Source organism: Thamnophis sirtalis, unplaced genomic scaffold (genome assembly GCF_051295495.1).
Source record: "Thamnophis sirtalis isolate CommonGarterSnake01/CBP01778 unplaced genomic scaffold, rThaSir2_p1.2 scaffold_15, whole genome shotgun sequence".
Taxonomy (NCBI): domain Eukaryota; kingdom Metazoa; phylum Chordata; class Lepidosauria; order Squamata; family Natricidae; genus Thamnophis; species Thamnophis sirtalis.
In genome coordinates, this window is record NW_028261395.1 from 11,517,922 (window position 1) to 11,532,706 (window position 14,785).

Genomic DNA, 14,785 nt, shown 5'->3' on the forward strand with positions numbered 1-14,785 from the left:
GGAGGTCCATCATTCATGGGGTGAATCAATCAATCCCCTTCCTGTTTCTAAAGAAGAATGAGAAGAATTCAAAGGAGTCTCACAAGGTGGAATATGATCCAGTGTCTTTCCTGATTAAAACACAGAGAAACACTCACTTCACCTAGAAAGGAGAGAGACAGACATTCAAGAGCACAGACCTTGCCTGTCCCAAAACTCCCTATTTCTCTGCCCAAAGTCTCCCCTGGAGGATTCGGCCAAAGAGCAGAGCTGAAACTTTTGTCATAATTCTCCCTCTCAGGAGGGATCCCTGGATAATTCAACCAGTTCTTGGACTCAAAGGTTGTTGGGAAATTCTCTGGAGGGAAATGAAAGGGAAATAATCCCCATTTGATTCATAATAACAGGGGCAGAGATTGAATTAAATTGGTCATCTAGAATTGAGAGGTTTGGGGTCTCCATGCTTGAAACTGACTCCAGAGGGAATAGACGGTGCCTGTGGCTGAAGAAACAAATAAATCTGATATTTGTTACATAAAGACAAAACTCCAGGGGACTGTTAATGCCAGAGCATGTCACAGATCTGAAATAGCTGCCAGCTGAGTTGGAACCAAAGTTTACTTTATTTTGGAAGTTAATGCTCAAGGGCATCACACAAAAGGGCTTATGCAATAGTGCAGCCAGTCTGTTGAACAAAATCAACTTTAGTGAAAAAGTAATTGCCAAACTTTTGCAGAGTTAATCACACACACACACACACACACACACACACACACAGAGAGAGAGAGAGAGAGAGAGAGAGAGAGAGAGAGAGAGAGAGAGAGAGAGAGAGAGAGAGAATATCTAAGTGAAAAGAGATGGAGAAATCAAGGCTGCCTCTCTCACCCCATGTGGGGAGGGGAGTGAGGGAAGGAGGGAAGCTCAGGACCCTCGTGTTGCAGATGGAAAGGTGATCTGCAACCCCCACCTCCACCCCCCAGGTTTTATCTTCTGAGTCCTGGAAACAGAGGGGAGACCATATTCTATATTCCTCTGCCACCTGTTTCCATGCATGGACCACCCAGGGGAAAGCAAAGCCCAGACCCAAAGAGAAGGCCCAGGGGCAGCCCCTACGCCCCATTCCTGTGAAGAGATTGTGGGATTCATTGTCTACAGGTGAAACTCGAAAAATTAGAATGTGTTGATTTGGGGAGCCATGTCATCTGCTGCTGTTGGTCCACTGTGCTTCATTAAGTCCAGGGTCAACGCAGCCGTCTACCAGGAGATTTTGGAGCACTTCATGCTTCCTTCCGCAGACGAGCTTTATGGGGATGCTGACTTCATTTTCCAGCAGGACTTGGCACCTGCCCACACTGCCAAAAGCACCAAAACCTGGTTCAATGACTGTGGGATTACTGTGCTTGCTTGGCCAGCAAACTTGCCTGACCTGAACCCCATGGAGAATCTATGGGGCATTGCCAAGAGAAAGATGAGAGACATGAGACCGAACAATGCAGAAGAGCTGAAGGCTGCTATTGAAGCAACCTGGTCTTCCATAACACCTCAGCAGTGCCACAGGCTGATAGCTTCCATGCCACGCCGCATTGAGGCAGTAATTGCCACAAAAGGAGCCCAAACCAAGTACTGAGTACATATGCATGCTTATACTTTTCAGAGGTCTGATATTGTTCTATGCACAATCCTTGTTTTATCGATTGCATGTAATATTCTAATTTTCTGAGATTGTGGATTTGGGGTTTTCATGAGCTGTACGTCATAATCATCACAATTATGACAAATCACGGCTTGAACTATCTTGCTTTGCATGTAATGAGTCTTATCTCATATATTAGTTTCACCTTTTAAGTTGCATTACTGAAATAAATGAACTTTAGCACGATATTCTAAGTTTTCAATTTTCACCTGTAGTTTTGAAATAGAATGGACCACCACGCAAACACACGTAGATATGGTAGACACACCTTAAGTCATTGATACATTTGCCTTCTATCCCTTCCCTGCCAACCTTCCTCCCTGCTCCGTATCTGAATGGGCCTGAAAGTAAATAGTTCTCCTATTAGTTCTTCATGGCTGAAACAAAAGAAAAGGAGATCCCAGCATCTTACAGTACAGGAAGTCCTCGACCTATGGCCATTGGGTCATAAACCATTCCAAGTTACAACAGCACTCAATGAATGCTGATTCTGGCCGGTCCTTGGAGTTCTGGCCATCCCAGCACCCCCATAATCACACAATCGCTATCTGGATCCTGCACACCCAGTTGCAATGCCCCAGGATCATCACCGTTTGCAACTTTCCCTGCCGGCTTCCCCATAAAGTCAATGGGGAAACTGGCAGAGAAGGTTGAAAGTCACTGAGGAAGTTTTCCTTGTTCACATAACTGTCCCCAGCCCCACACACCCTCCCCTCCCCTGGCTTCCCCAACCCTCTCCACCCCTCCCCCTCCCAGGTCTGAGACTTGCAGACTCAGAAGCAGAGATAACAAAAATAAATTGAAGTAGGTCATCCCCAACTTACAACCCAAATGGAGCGTAACATTCCCATTGCTGAACCAGACTTTCCAATGTTGCAATGTTCCACCTTGGAGACAGAAACTCTTTTCCCTGATGGAGTTCACAACACACCCAACCTCCTGCTTCCATCTGTTCACAAGGTACAGACACAGGTAGCCCCCTCTGGCCACTATGTAGTCTGACTCATCCCTGAGTTTTCTCCACCCACATCTTCTGGACTCCAGTCTCAACCTGGCCCATGCATTGGGGAGAGAATTGGCTGTTTGTGGTGTCCTCATCGCCCAATAAGGGGATGGAGAGAGGATGGTGGATCTCATGTGGAATCCTCTTTCACAGGCGCTGCAGGGGCTAATCTGGTCTCCTTGGAAGAGGACCTGGAGGAGGCCACCCTATCCAGCCTGGTGGGACAGGCAGTAGTTCTCAGGGAGATTGTCATACAACATGATTGGAGTTTGGTTCCTACAGCTTCCATTTTACCTCTTGTCTTCTTACTCTCTCAGACACATGAACTCTCCATAGGAATAATTGCTCAAATAATTTCTTAAAATGTATCACATTCAGTAGCTGTTGCTGATCAACAATTTTTTTTTCCTTTTTAATTCCACAATTTTTATTTTCATTTTCATTTTCATACACTCACATGTATACTGTACATAGCCAACGCCATACAACATTAAACAATAATTGCATCAATTCCTCTTGTCAACAATGCCCCAGAAAATAGAAATCCAATATAACTCTTCCACTCTCCATACACCTCTTTCTTCCACCACCCTCCAACTTTCTATCTTCCCTCCATCATCCCCCTCTACCCTACTTCCCCTCTCCCTCTACCACTCCGCTCTCCACATCCACTCCCCCCCTTCCTTCTCACATTTCCCTCCCACCAACTCTCCCATCACTCTCTGCCCTTCTTTCTTCTTTCCCACTCCTCCGCTCCTTGGTATATTTCCGCTACATGTCAATATACTTGGCCTATCCTATTTTATTCTGATCAACAATTTTTTCTGAATGAGTTTCACGGAGTTTTCTTTAGCAAGATTTATTGAGATGAAAGGGAAGGGAGTTAAAAGAATTGAAGTTGTTCAACCATTTCTCATTTTGAAACATGTACATATGATATTCTTTGACTATCTAAGTGGAAATAATGTGTTCTTTCAAATAAAAGGAAACTTTACAATTCTTTAAACTCATGATGTTTTGCCTCATGTTTTTACATTTATTCTGGCTGTAAGATGCTCCTTTGGGTTCAGGTCTGGCCTCACAAGGATAATGTAACACTTGGGGATGAAGATGCAGACCAGCAGACCAGAACTGGAGGCCAGGATGGAGAAGACCTGAACAGCCACCATGTATTTCCCTTTGGTACTAAGGTAGGTGGGCACAAAAGTCACCCAGACACTGCAGAAGACCAGCATGCTGAAGGTGATCAGTTTGGCTTCCTTGAAGGCCCCAGGCAGATTCCTGGCCAGGAAAGCCACCATGAAGCAGATGGCAGCCAGGAAGCCCATGTAGCTGAGGGTGACATAGAACATGACAACGGCCCCTTCGTTGCATTGCAGGATGATCTCTCCAGGCTGGGAATGGAGGTCAGAGTCAGGGAAGGGGGGAGAAGCCAGATGGAGCAGATGATAATTTGGACAGCAGAAGAAGACAGGATAATGGAGTTGGCCAAGCTCTTCCCCAACCACCTCTTCACCCAATTTCCTGGTTTTGTGGCCAGGAAAGCCAGCACCACCGTGATGGTTTTGGCCAAGAGAGAAGAAATGGCAACTGAGAAGATGATGCTGAAAACCGTTTGTCGGTGAAGGCAGGTGACTTTCCTTGGTTGACCAATGAAGAGAAGAGGAGACAAGAAGCAAAGCAGGAGGGAGACCAGGAGGATGTAGGAGAGGTCCCTGTTGTTGGCTTTGACAAGGGGAGTTTCTCGGTATTTAATGAAGGTTGTTAAAACAAAGCCTCTGGTTAGGAACAAGAATATTGCAAAAGAGACCAGGATGATGCCCAGATGTTCTTCATAAGACAGGAAGGCTATAACTTTGGGGATACATTGGACTCTGTCCTCACTTGGATATTTATCATCCTGACACTGGATGCATTTTCTTGCAACTGAGAAAACCAAAAATCAATATTTCTTTAACATTCTTTAAATTTCAGGAAATAGCTTTTTGGGACAACAGCAGAAAACAAGAAAAATTCCCAAGATGCATTTCTTAACAATTCCATATAAAGAAAAAAAGAATATTTTAAATATCTATATAGGTAAAGTCTATGGTATTAAGGTAAATTTTAAGATTTGAAAGATTTCCTGTGTGATGTGCTGAACCTTCATAAAAGCGTTATTAGAGGTAAATAATGAATCAGTTAACCTTTCCAGGTAAAACTCCTGAGCCCTGATGGAGGGCACTTCTTGACACAGACAGTTTGGTCTAGTGGTTAAGGCATCAGGCTAGAAAGGGAGTTCCAGTCCTCCCTGAGCCATGAAAGCCAGCTGGGTCCCTTTGAACCGGTCACTTTCTCTCAGCCCAACCCCTCTTGCAGGGTCATTGTGGGGAAAATAGGAGGAGGAGGAAGGTGTGTTGGATATGTTTGCCACCAGGAGTCTGCAAGTAATCTAGATTGGCTACTAGGAGCACTGCTACTATACATGTAATGAGGGGCACTCGGGATTATCCACACCACCTCACTGAGGACCAGTGACTCCTTCTCAGTTATTCTGAAGGGGAGGCCCCTGTAGAACCCATCACAACAATCCTTCCAGGAGATGCACCTGAAACAATCCCTCAAGTTTCAAAGAATTCTGCCATTCCTCCCATCACTTCTCAGCCCCCACTTCATGGTCCTTTTTCTACTCATCCCTTTAGATAAGAAACTGTGTCTTAACGTATCGTGATTTAAGAGCTGACCAGCTGTAAAAGCTGATGCAACTGTAAGGCTGATGCATTGAAAAGGAATCAGCATTAATGTAGCCGGTTGAAGACTATGAGGGGGGTCCCCAAAAGTCTTTGCCACTTTAAGAGGTGTTTACATAACGCTGCCAGCAGAGGGCGCATTCTCTCTCCTTGTGTCGAGTGTCCATTGCTCAGTTCTCCCTGTAGAGTGAAGAAGAAGATTGATTGATTGTCAGGTATTTGCCTACCACGTGTATAAATCTGTATGTCTTGTGTATAAACCACTGGTAAATGCTGAAGTCTCTGTGTGTTGTATTTTGCTCCTGGGTTGTCTCCTAATAGCAGGAACGCTGCAAACGCTCTGACGCTGTGCATTTGGAAAATAACCAAGAAAATCTTCAATGTATCTTTTAACATTTGTACTTTCATCAAAATGCTGTGGATAAACCCAGTTCCCCAAGAGTTCCCGTTTTCCTCAGTGTGACCCACCTTCCTGAGTGGAGAAGGTCCCCTCCGGACAAGGAATGCAGTCATAGCAGCAAACTGGCTCTCCTTCTCCAGCCCTCTTGACAAATCCAGGATGACAACTTCCCACACAGCAGAGAAACAAGGAATGCCAAAGAAAAGATGTTAGGACTCTCCGTCCATGGAAAGTGAAGGGAGAAATGGACATTCGCCAAGTAGCCTCTGGGCTTCACAGAAGTAAAGAACTGAAAAGATGGGAACGTCAAGTGACCTTCCTAATTGGGTAGAACTGCTTGAGGAGTTGCCTAGAGGCTTGGAGAAGGAGCTTTGAAGGTGTGTCAATAGTCTGCACACAGGTTTGGCCAGAACTAAAGGCCAGAGGTTAAAATGGGGGTCCCTCCCTGAGGACAAGGACATTCACTACGAACGTGGCACTATTCAGACAACCGTCCATCTTTTAGAGGGCCCCCTGGGACCGCCAGGCACACAGAATGACTTGCTGCTCGGAAATATCCTTGCCATCAATGTGGCCTGGCATTGTACTACAACTATATAAAAGCACTAAAGTTTTTAATCTTTTTAAATTTTAATTAACAATTCCCCCCTTTCTAGTTCTGCATTTCTGACAAAAGACGAGGTGAGATGAGACTGAGGTAAATCACCACTATTGCAAAATATGAAATCTCTAATTTGTGATGAAAGATTACAAAAGATATAACTACTAACCCCCTTTTTTTTACTTAATAAAGTCTGGAGGAAGGGAAATGAGAAAAGATTGAAGCCTTAAGTGACAACCGGTGGGTTCCTCCTCATGGCTGTATTAATATCCATTCCTCCATTCTTCATATAGCTGTGATTTTTAAGGATGATAAACGTTTCAATTTAAATTTTAGAATAACATCTAGTTCAAGCGTTTCATTACATTTTTATTCTATTTTTAAAAATGTTATACAACTGTTGTGAAGAAAGGAACCTTTAGCCAGTAGGATCTGCAAAGGTTTCTTCTGGATCAATTAAATAAAAGATTGCAAACCTGCTCCCCTTTGAATATAGTCCAAAATAGTCTCCCAGTTAAGGGGGGAGGGAGGCAAAATTCCTTAGAAATGAGGGCTGTCAGCTTTAAAGGAGATGTGATTTGTTTATTTGTATATTCATTTCTTCCATCCATACAGCTGTCGTGGATGAAATGAGATTAAAACTGACTGTCTAATTTCTAGAACTGGAGTGAGGCGAGAGGGAGGTCATGAGGACGTGTCCCTCAAACAAGGCTGGTCAGGAAACCTTTGCAGCAGGTAGAAGAACTACAGTTAGGTGAGTCCATGGAAAGACAGCCCCACTTTCATTGTTAGTTAAATCCGGAGCCTTCTTTTGCCCAGAGAGCTCATGGTAGATAACAATTAAGGTGAAGGTTTAGTAGGACTTGTGCACTCAAAGTCCTGAATATCAGGTAGTTGTTTTGGGGAAGAGGCAGGTATAATTGGAGCCTGCATGCACCCTCCCCCCGCTCCCCCACTGTGCATGCACATGCGACCTCCCCCTACTCCCCACGCATTCACATGCGTCTCCCGCTGGAACCAGAGACCCAGAACTCAGCTGGCTGGCGGGAGACACGTGGCCATGTGCGGTGGATCTGAGCTGGGCGACGGCTAAAGTGCCAGCAAAAAGGGCTCCGCATGCCATAGGTTCATCATCACAGCCCTATAGGATGAGTGTTGGGAGATTGATCCCATATGACCCTCCCTGATGCCCCATAAAGGCCCCATTGAGGAGCTTCTGTGAGGCCACAGTCTGTGTCTGAGAGTCCGTTGTGGCTGGGAAGGCTTGAAGAGGGTTTGTGGTCCCTTCCATCCCAATTCGCAGCCACTCTGGCCCTGCTGTGAGCTCTGCTGACCGATGGCCAGAGGTGTCCAGGAACCGAGGGGGAATTGGGCTTTGTGGAGGGAGTGGAAGAACGGAGACTGACCCAGAGACTCTGTGCAAACCCCCTTTTTCCTATTGTCTGAAGGGAGGAATTCAGCTGATCCTGGGCAGGGAGGGAAGTGGATGATGGGGCTCAGGCAGACTCTGCTTGGGGAAGGAACTTTTCCCAAAGAAACAGAGAAACCGGCTGTGTCCCAAGGCTAGGAGGGAGTCTGAGGTCCTCACTGGGGCCTCCACAGGAAGTGAAAAAAAGGAGGAGCCTGTCGCCGACGGGAGCTCAACGGAGCTCCTCTCAGAGTTCTGGTCTGTATATCTTATAAGATCTATAGATATCTCCCCTTTCTGGCAGAAAGGGGCAGGGAGAAGTTCAGTCGTTAGGATCTCTTTGTAATTCACAGCTTTTTTCTTTGCTGTGAATGGAGAAGAGGTTCAACAATAGCTGAGCTTTTACTCCAGCCAGTTCTTCACAGCTGCTTTTTTTTGCAGTGCTAGGCAGGTTGCCCCACCCTCAGGACAAAGCTAAGCTACTTAAAAATTAATCCGAATCCGAGCGGGGACCATTCCTGAGAAATCTCTTCTATTATTATTCAAAATACCAGCTTCAATTTTGTAAAAGGCTTCTTTGTCTAGCTGCATCACAAGATGGCGATCTTATAGCTTTTGCGTCTGATGTGACGTACTCAATCAGCCCTACTCTCCTGAAGACTTCTCCGTATCAACTGTTAAAAGATTACAAATAGTATCCTATTTAAAACTGAGGGGAGCAGAGACTTTGATTGTTGGCTTGTTTGATTGCTTGTTTTTTTATTTTTTTTATTTTTTTGGAATGGCTCCCAAATCGAAGCAGAAGCGCTTCCTTAATAACACATCTCAAGAAATTGCTATAAAGTCGCTGCCCTTGCCTCCTATGCCCTCTACTGGAGATTTGTTAACGCAAGAACTTCTTTTCAAAACCCTTAACAATTTCAGACAGGAAATCAATCAACTTATATCGGATTTATATGATAAATTTGATGCTAAAATTGCTCAAACAAAGGAGGATATGATCGGAATTATGACAGTTATGACAGACTATATTGCCGGAATGGAGGATAAATTGGAACTTTTGGAAGAAACCAATTCTAATTTGACATCTAAAATTCAAATGTTACAACAGGAAATTGAAAATGCTCAAAAACAACTTGTCATGATAAATTATAATAAGACTGCGTTTGCAATAAGAGTTAGAGGACTGCGTGAAAAGGAACAGGAGAATTTGAAACAGACCTTCTTTGAGGCTCTTAGTCGTTCGGTGGGAAGTCCGGGACTTAACTTTGATTTGCAGATTCAAAAAATTTACCGCCAGAACTCATGTGTAGCAAAACAGCGACAGCTTCCGAGGGATATAATTATATATTTCACCACAAGGGAATCCAGAAATGTGATAATACAGAAGCTTTACAATAAGAGGCTGAGAATTGATGGACAGGACTTGATTGTTTTTAAAGAAATACCATCTCAAATATTAAGAGCAAGGAGAGACTACACTTTCTTAACTGAAGAACTCAGAAATTCTCAGATACCATACAAATGGGAAGTCCCAGCTGGCATTACAGTTACATTTGAGAATCAAAAACATCGTCTTAATTCTGTTTGTGAAGCCCGAGATTTTTATTACAAGATTCTGAAGGCGGGACTTCCTGATTCATCTGGACTTGGAGAGAGACAAGGAGAAGGAGAAGACAAGCAGTGGGACACGTGGCTACAAGGCGGAGGGTGTTGCTTTCCTCTTCCGGAAGGGCAGAAGAGTAAAGAATAAAGACTCAGCGATGCTTTTAAAATACTTTTCAAATTTTTAGTTCGAATAAAATTTCATGATTTCTGTCTGGTATAAAATGGCAAAGTTGTATATCGATGATGAGATGTGGAGGCTGAAAGAAGCGCTGCTGATTTTGGACATATAAGATTTGTTTGAACTCTAATTTAAATTGTGCATGAATTATTTTTCCAGGCGAGGAGAGCGAAGATCGTGATTTTCTTGAGTTGTGGTTTGGGACGAATGGAGTTGGGAGGTGCGGGGGAGATGGAAGGGTAGCGAAAGTTCAATTAGATTACTCGGGGTCAGAATGTAAGCTGATGTTTGTATGAATTGCTATTTGAATATAAGGTTAAGAAAGATTAGTCGGAGAGTCTCCAGGAAGGTGGAGTAAATATGAGAGGAGCAATGGATGAGGATAAAATACATATGTGGACACGGGTAAAGGCAGGGTGGAAGGTATAAAATTTATATGTGGATGTGGGTAAGGGCAGGATGGGAGGTGTTGGAAATGAAAAATGAAAGAAGTACTTAAGTTTAATGGCTTTATAGAAAGGTTTGGATATTTGGATAAAAAAGAGATAAATTAAAGGTTTGAATATATAGATAAAGTAATGAAGCCCTTAGTTGGAGAATTCCATTTGACTAACTTACCTGGTTCCAATATAGTTTGAAATCCTGCAAGTAATAAAATAACTGAAATTAGGAATGAGGTACATTGTTTAAGATTTAAAGATGATGGGAAGCTGTGTTAATGTAGTGGGTTTATTGATTTTTCCTGTTTTTCCTTTTTTGTGTGTGCGTCTTGTTTTTCTTTTTCTTTTTTTCTTTTTTACTATTTCTCTTTTTTTTGTGTTTTTCCTTTATCTTTTATCTTTTAACGTTAAAGTTAGTTGGTTTTAATATACCCCAGTGCTTGATAAAGAATTATGCCGGGTATGGGACCTGGGCAGTCGTAAGGGGGTTAGGGAGGGGGGACTATAGGGGGGAGGGGGGAGGGTGGAGGGTGGAAATACAGTTTCAATTCTCAGAACAATAAGAATGCACTTGTATACTGTTGCTCTCTTTTCTTTTTTTTCTTTTTCTCTTTTTTTTCTTTTTTCCCCTTAATTTTAGTGTAAAATATAAACTGAATAGATTAATGAATTGTAGAGATACACCAAACTGAGGAGTAGAGGGAAAGAGGAGGGAGAAGTAAAGAGGGAGTGAGAGGGGAATGTAAGGAGGGTGAGATGGAGGGAAGGGGAGATGTTTGAGGGGGAAGGGAAGTAGAAGAGGGGAATGTTGGAGGGGAGAAATGAAAGTTGGAGGGGGAGAAGAAAGGGTGTATGGGGGATTGAAGTGTTATGTTGGTTTTTTATGGTGGATTTTTTTTTGTTATGCACAGTATATAAGTGATTGTATAAAATGAAAATGAAAATGAAATAAAACAGTTTAAACAAAAAGGAAGTGAAAAAAGGGAGCAAGTGAAGATGGAAGGGATGATTTTAAAAAAAACCTCTTCCTCCCTGGTGAGAAGAGAAATTCCTGGATCTGCACAAGGCCAGGACAAATTCCATACAAACAGAAGCAGGTTTTTATTTTCCTTAGATTTTTTCCCCGCTGTTTTATTATTTTTCCAACTAACTAAAGGAGGTGAAGATGTCCAACTCGTCTTCCTCTTCCTCCCCTTTTCCCCCACAACAATCCCCCTGTGAGGTTGGCTTGTCTGAAAGAGAGTCTGTCCCGAGGTCAGCAAACAGGCTTCCAGGGTTAAGACAGGACTGGAACTCAGGAGCTAGGTAGATGAAGTTGAGGAAAGTCCGAGGGTGTTAATTATTTCTGGTGTAATGTGTAATGTCATTCATAGGAAGCTACATTATTACAGGTTAATAATGAATCATATAATCTTTTGATACAAATATTTAGAGTCCTGCCACATGGCAGTTAATATACTGGACTTAAAGGATACTACAGTATCCTGTAATATCTGGAAGCTATGTGGAATTCAGGAGAAATTTCCTAACAGTGACCACAATTAACCAGTGGAGCAGCTGGCCTCCAGAAGTTGCGGGTGCTTCAACATTGGATGTTTTTAAGAAGAGACTTGACAGTCACTTGTCTGAAATGGTATCAGGTCTCCTACTTGAGCAGGGGGTAGCACTAGAAGACCTATATCTGTCTGTCTATTCCTATTCCTATTCCTATTCCTATTCCTATTCTTTCTATTTCTTTATTCTATTCTATTCTTTATTCTGATATTCTATTCTATTCTTTATTCTGATATTCTATTCTATTCTTTATTCTGATATTCTATTCTATTCTATTCCGATTCCTATTCTTTCTTTTTCTATTCTTTCTATTTCTTATTTTATTGTATTCTTTCTCCTCCTCTATTCTATTCCTATTCTTTCTATTTCTTATTCTATTCTATTCTATTCTTTGTTCTGATATTTTATTCTATTTTATTCTTTATTCTGATATTCTGTTCTATTCCTATTCCTATTCTTTCTTTTTCTATTCTTTCTATATCTTATTCCTATTCCTGTTCCTATTCTTTCTTTTTCTATTCTTTCTATATCTTATTCTATTCTATTCTTTATTCTGATATTCTATTTCTATTTTATTCCTCCGCCAGGTATGCCGCTTGGTGCGACGCCGGCTGCCTCTACCACCTGAAGGTGAAGCTGCTGTCCGCTAACGAAGATGCGATGGCTGAATTTGAGAGCGAAACCATCGCGGTGCCCCAGGACAATGAGGGCGAGTGGGCTGAGGTTTGTCCCCGGGAGAAAACACCCCCCCCCAAAGCAAAGGGGGAGGAGAGAAGGGCTGGCCAGGCCTTGTTTTCCGGATCCTGTTTAGAATTTAGAATTTTAGAATTTTAGAATTTAGAATTTTTAGAATTTTAGAATTTTTTTTTTCTGTTCTCAAATTGGGCTGGGACCCTGCTCCCCCCCATCCCCTGGGCCAGGGGTGGGTTCTGCCTGGCTTTACTGCCGGTACGCTCGTGCCTGCACTGGATGCACAGTTCAATTAAAATTGTTCTGTGCATGCGCAGAACTAAAAAACAAGATGGCGCCGACAACGGGGGAACCGGTTCGGGGACGTGGCAGGCCTGGGTCGCTGCTGGTTCCAGTGACCAAGGCCACCATATCACTACCGGTTCGGCCGAACTGGCAGGAACCCACCACTGCCCTGGGCAGAGGAAAGGGGCCTGCGGGAGGCGATGCGTCAAACTCTCTGCTCTTTCATCCGAGTTTTCTCTTTTCTCTCCCTGCCTTAAGATCACTCACACCTTCACTGATTACGGTCCAGGCGTGCGCTTCGTCCGTTTTGAACATGGTGGTCAGGATACGGTGTTCTGGAAGGGCTGGTACGGCGCCCGCGTGACATCCAGCACGGTGGTGGTGGAACCTTAGGCCACCATGCAGCAGCCTGGCCCCTCTGCAGGAAACCCTCGCTACAAAAATGATGCCTAGGAATGGGCAAATCTCACATGGAAAGCAAAGCAAAGCAAAGCAAAGCAAAGGAAGTCCCATCCATTTATCCAGCAAAGAAAGACTCCTTGGCCATTGTTTAACCCTCCCTGCATATCCATTTGGCCAAGGCGTAAATAAATGCAGTTTCAAAAAAAAAAAGTTACAGCAGTGGCTTCGAACAAGAGAAACAGATCTCCAAAGTTGGAGGGGAGAGGGAGAAGAGGGAGGGAGAGGGAGGGAGGGGTAGAAAGTGGGAGGGGGAGAGAGGGAGGGATAGAAAAAGGGAGACGGAGGGAGAGAGAGGGAAAGAGGGAGCGAGTGGGGATAGAAAGGGAGAAGAAGAGATGGAGGGATCAAAAGAAGGAAAGGGAGAGGGAGAGAGGGAGGGATAAAAAGAGGTAGACGGAGGGAGAGAGAGGGAGAGAGGGAGCGAGGGAGGGATAGAAAGGGAGAAGAAGAGAAGGAAGGATCGAAAGAAGGAAAGAGTGGGAGAAAGAGAGGGATAGAAAGATGGAGAGAGAGGGAGAGAGAGGGGGAGGGACAAAGAGGGAGGGATAGAAAGGGAGACTGAGGGATAGAAAGAGGGAGAGACGAAGGTAGAGATCAAGGGAGGGATAGAAAGGGAGGGGGGAGAGGGAGGGATAGAAAGAAGAAAAGTGAGGAGGGATAAAAAGAGGGAGGGAGAGGGAGGGAGGGATAAAAATAGGGAGGGGGAGGGTTAAAAAGAGGGAGGGGGAGAGAGAGGGAGGGATAGGAAAAGGGAGATGGTGGGAGAGAGAGAGGAAGAGGGAGAGAGGGAGCGAGGGAGGGATAGAACGGGAGAAGAAGAAAGGGAGGGATCGAAAGAAGGAAAGGTAGAGGGAGAGAGGGAGGGATAGAAAGATGGAGAGTGAGAGGGGGGAGAGGAAGAGAGTGATTAAGGGAGGGATAGAAAGGGAGGGGGAGAGAGGGAGGGATAAAGAAGAAAGCTGAGATGGAGGGATAAAAAGAGAGGGAGAGGGAGAGAGAAGGAAAGAGAGGGAGAAAGGGGGGAGAGAGGGAAGGGGGGAGTAAAAGAGAGGGGGGAGGGGGAGAAAGGGAGAGCGAGAGAGCTCGGCTACAGTTAAATTAGGTAATACAGAGAGTTCTCAACTTACAACAATTCATTTAGTGACTGTTTGAAGTTAAAAAGGCAGTGAAAACAGTGATTTATTGCCACTTTCCATTCTTTTCCATGCATTATCCCCATCACGGTTACGTCAATGAAATTTAGATGCTTAGCAACCGATAGGTAGTTGTGATGGTTCTCATGATCCCCTTTGGGGACCTTCTGACAAGCAAAGTCGATGGGGAAAGCCAGATTCACTTCACAACCGGGTTACAAACTTCCCCAACTGCACTGGTTTACTTAACAACGGTGGCAAGTAAGGTTGTAAAAGGGGACCAAAGTCACCAACTGTCTCGCTTAGTGACAGAAATTTGGGGTTCATAATTGAAGGCCATTGCGATGACCCCGGGTGTGGCACAAAGGCAACACAGCCAGAGGACCAGCATGAGTCCCTTTATTACCACCAACTGGGCCCCCAACGTCCCTTTCAACTCTCCGGCCTGGAGAAAAACTCTCCGACGAACCTGTAACCTCCTTTGGCTGACAAGACTCCAGTCCAAACGTTGTAAGCAGAAAACGTCCAAGTATAAATCCAACAAGGCAAGATAAGGTGATTAATCTGGCAGGACAAGGAAGATAAGGAGTTCCACAAATGAAGTAGCAGTAGCACGGCAGTA

The 14,785-nt window shown here is 44.1% G+C and overlaps 1 protein-coding gene across 1 annotated transcript in view; it reads left to right on the plus strand.

Moving 5' to 3' along the window:
- Positions 1-12,961, plus strand: part of LOC148042460 (F-box only protein 2-like) — a 38,540-nt gene extending 25,579 nt beyond the window's left edge. Inside the window, exons 2-3 of the mRNA XM_087702399.1 lie at positions 12,181-12,316; positions 12,827-12,961. Of these exons, the coding sequence (XP_087558525.1) occupies positions 12,181-12,316; positions 12,827-12,961 (271 nt within the window). The remainder of the gene's footprint in view (positions 1-12,180; positions 12,317-12,826) is intronic.
- Positions 12,962-14,785: the final 1,824 nt, after the last annotated feature.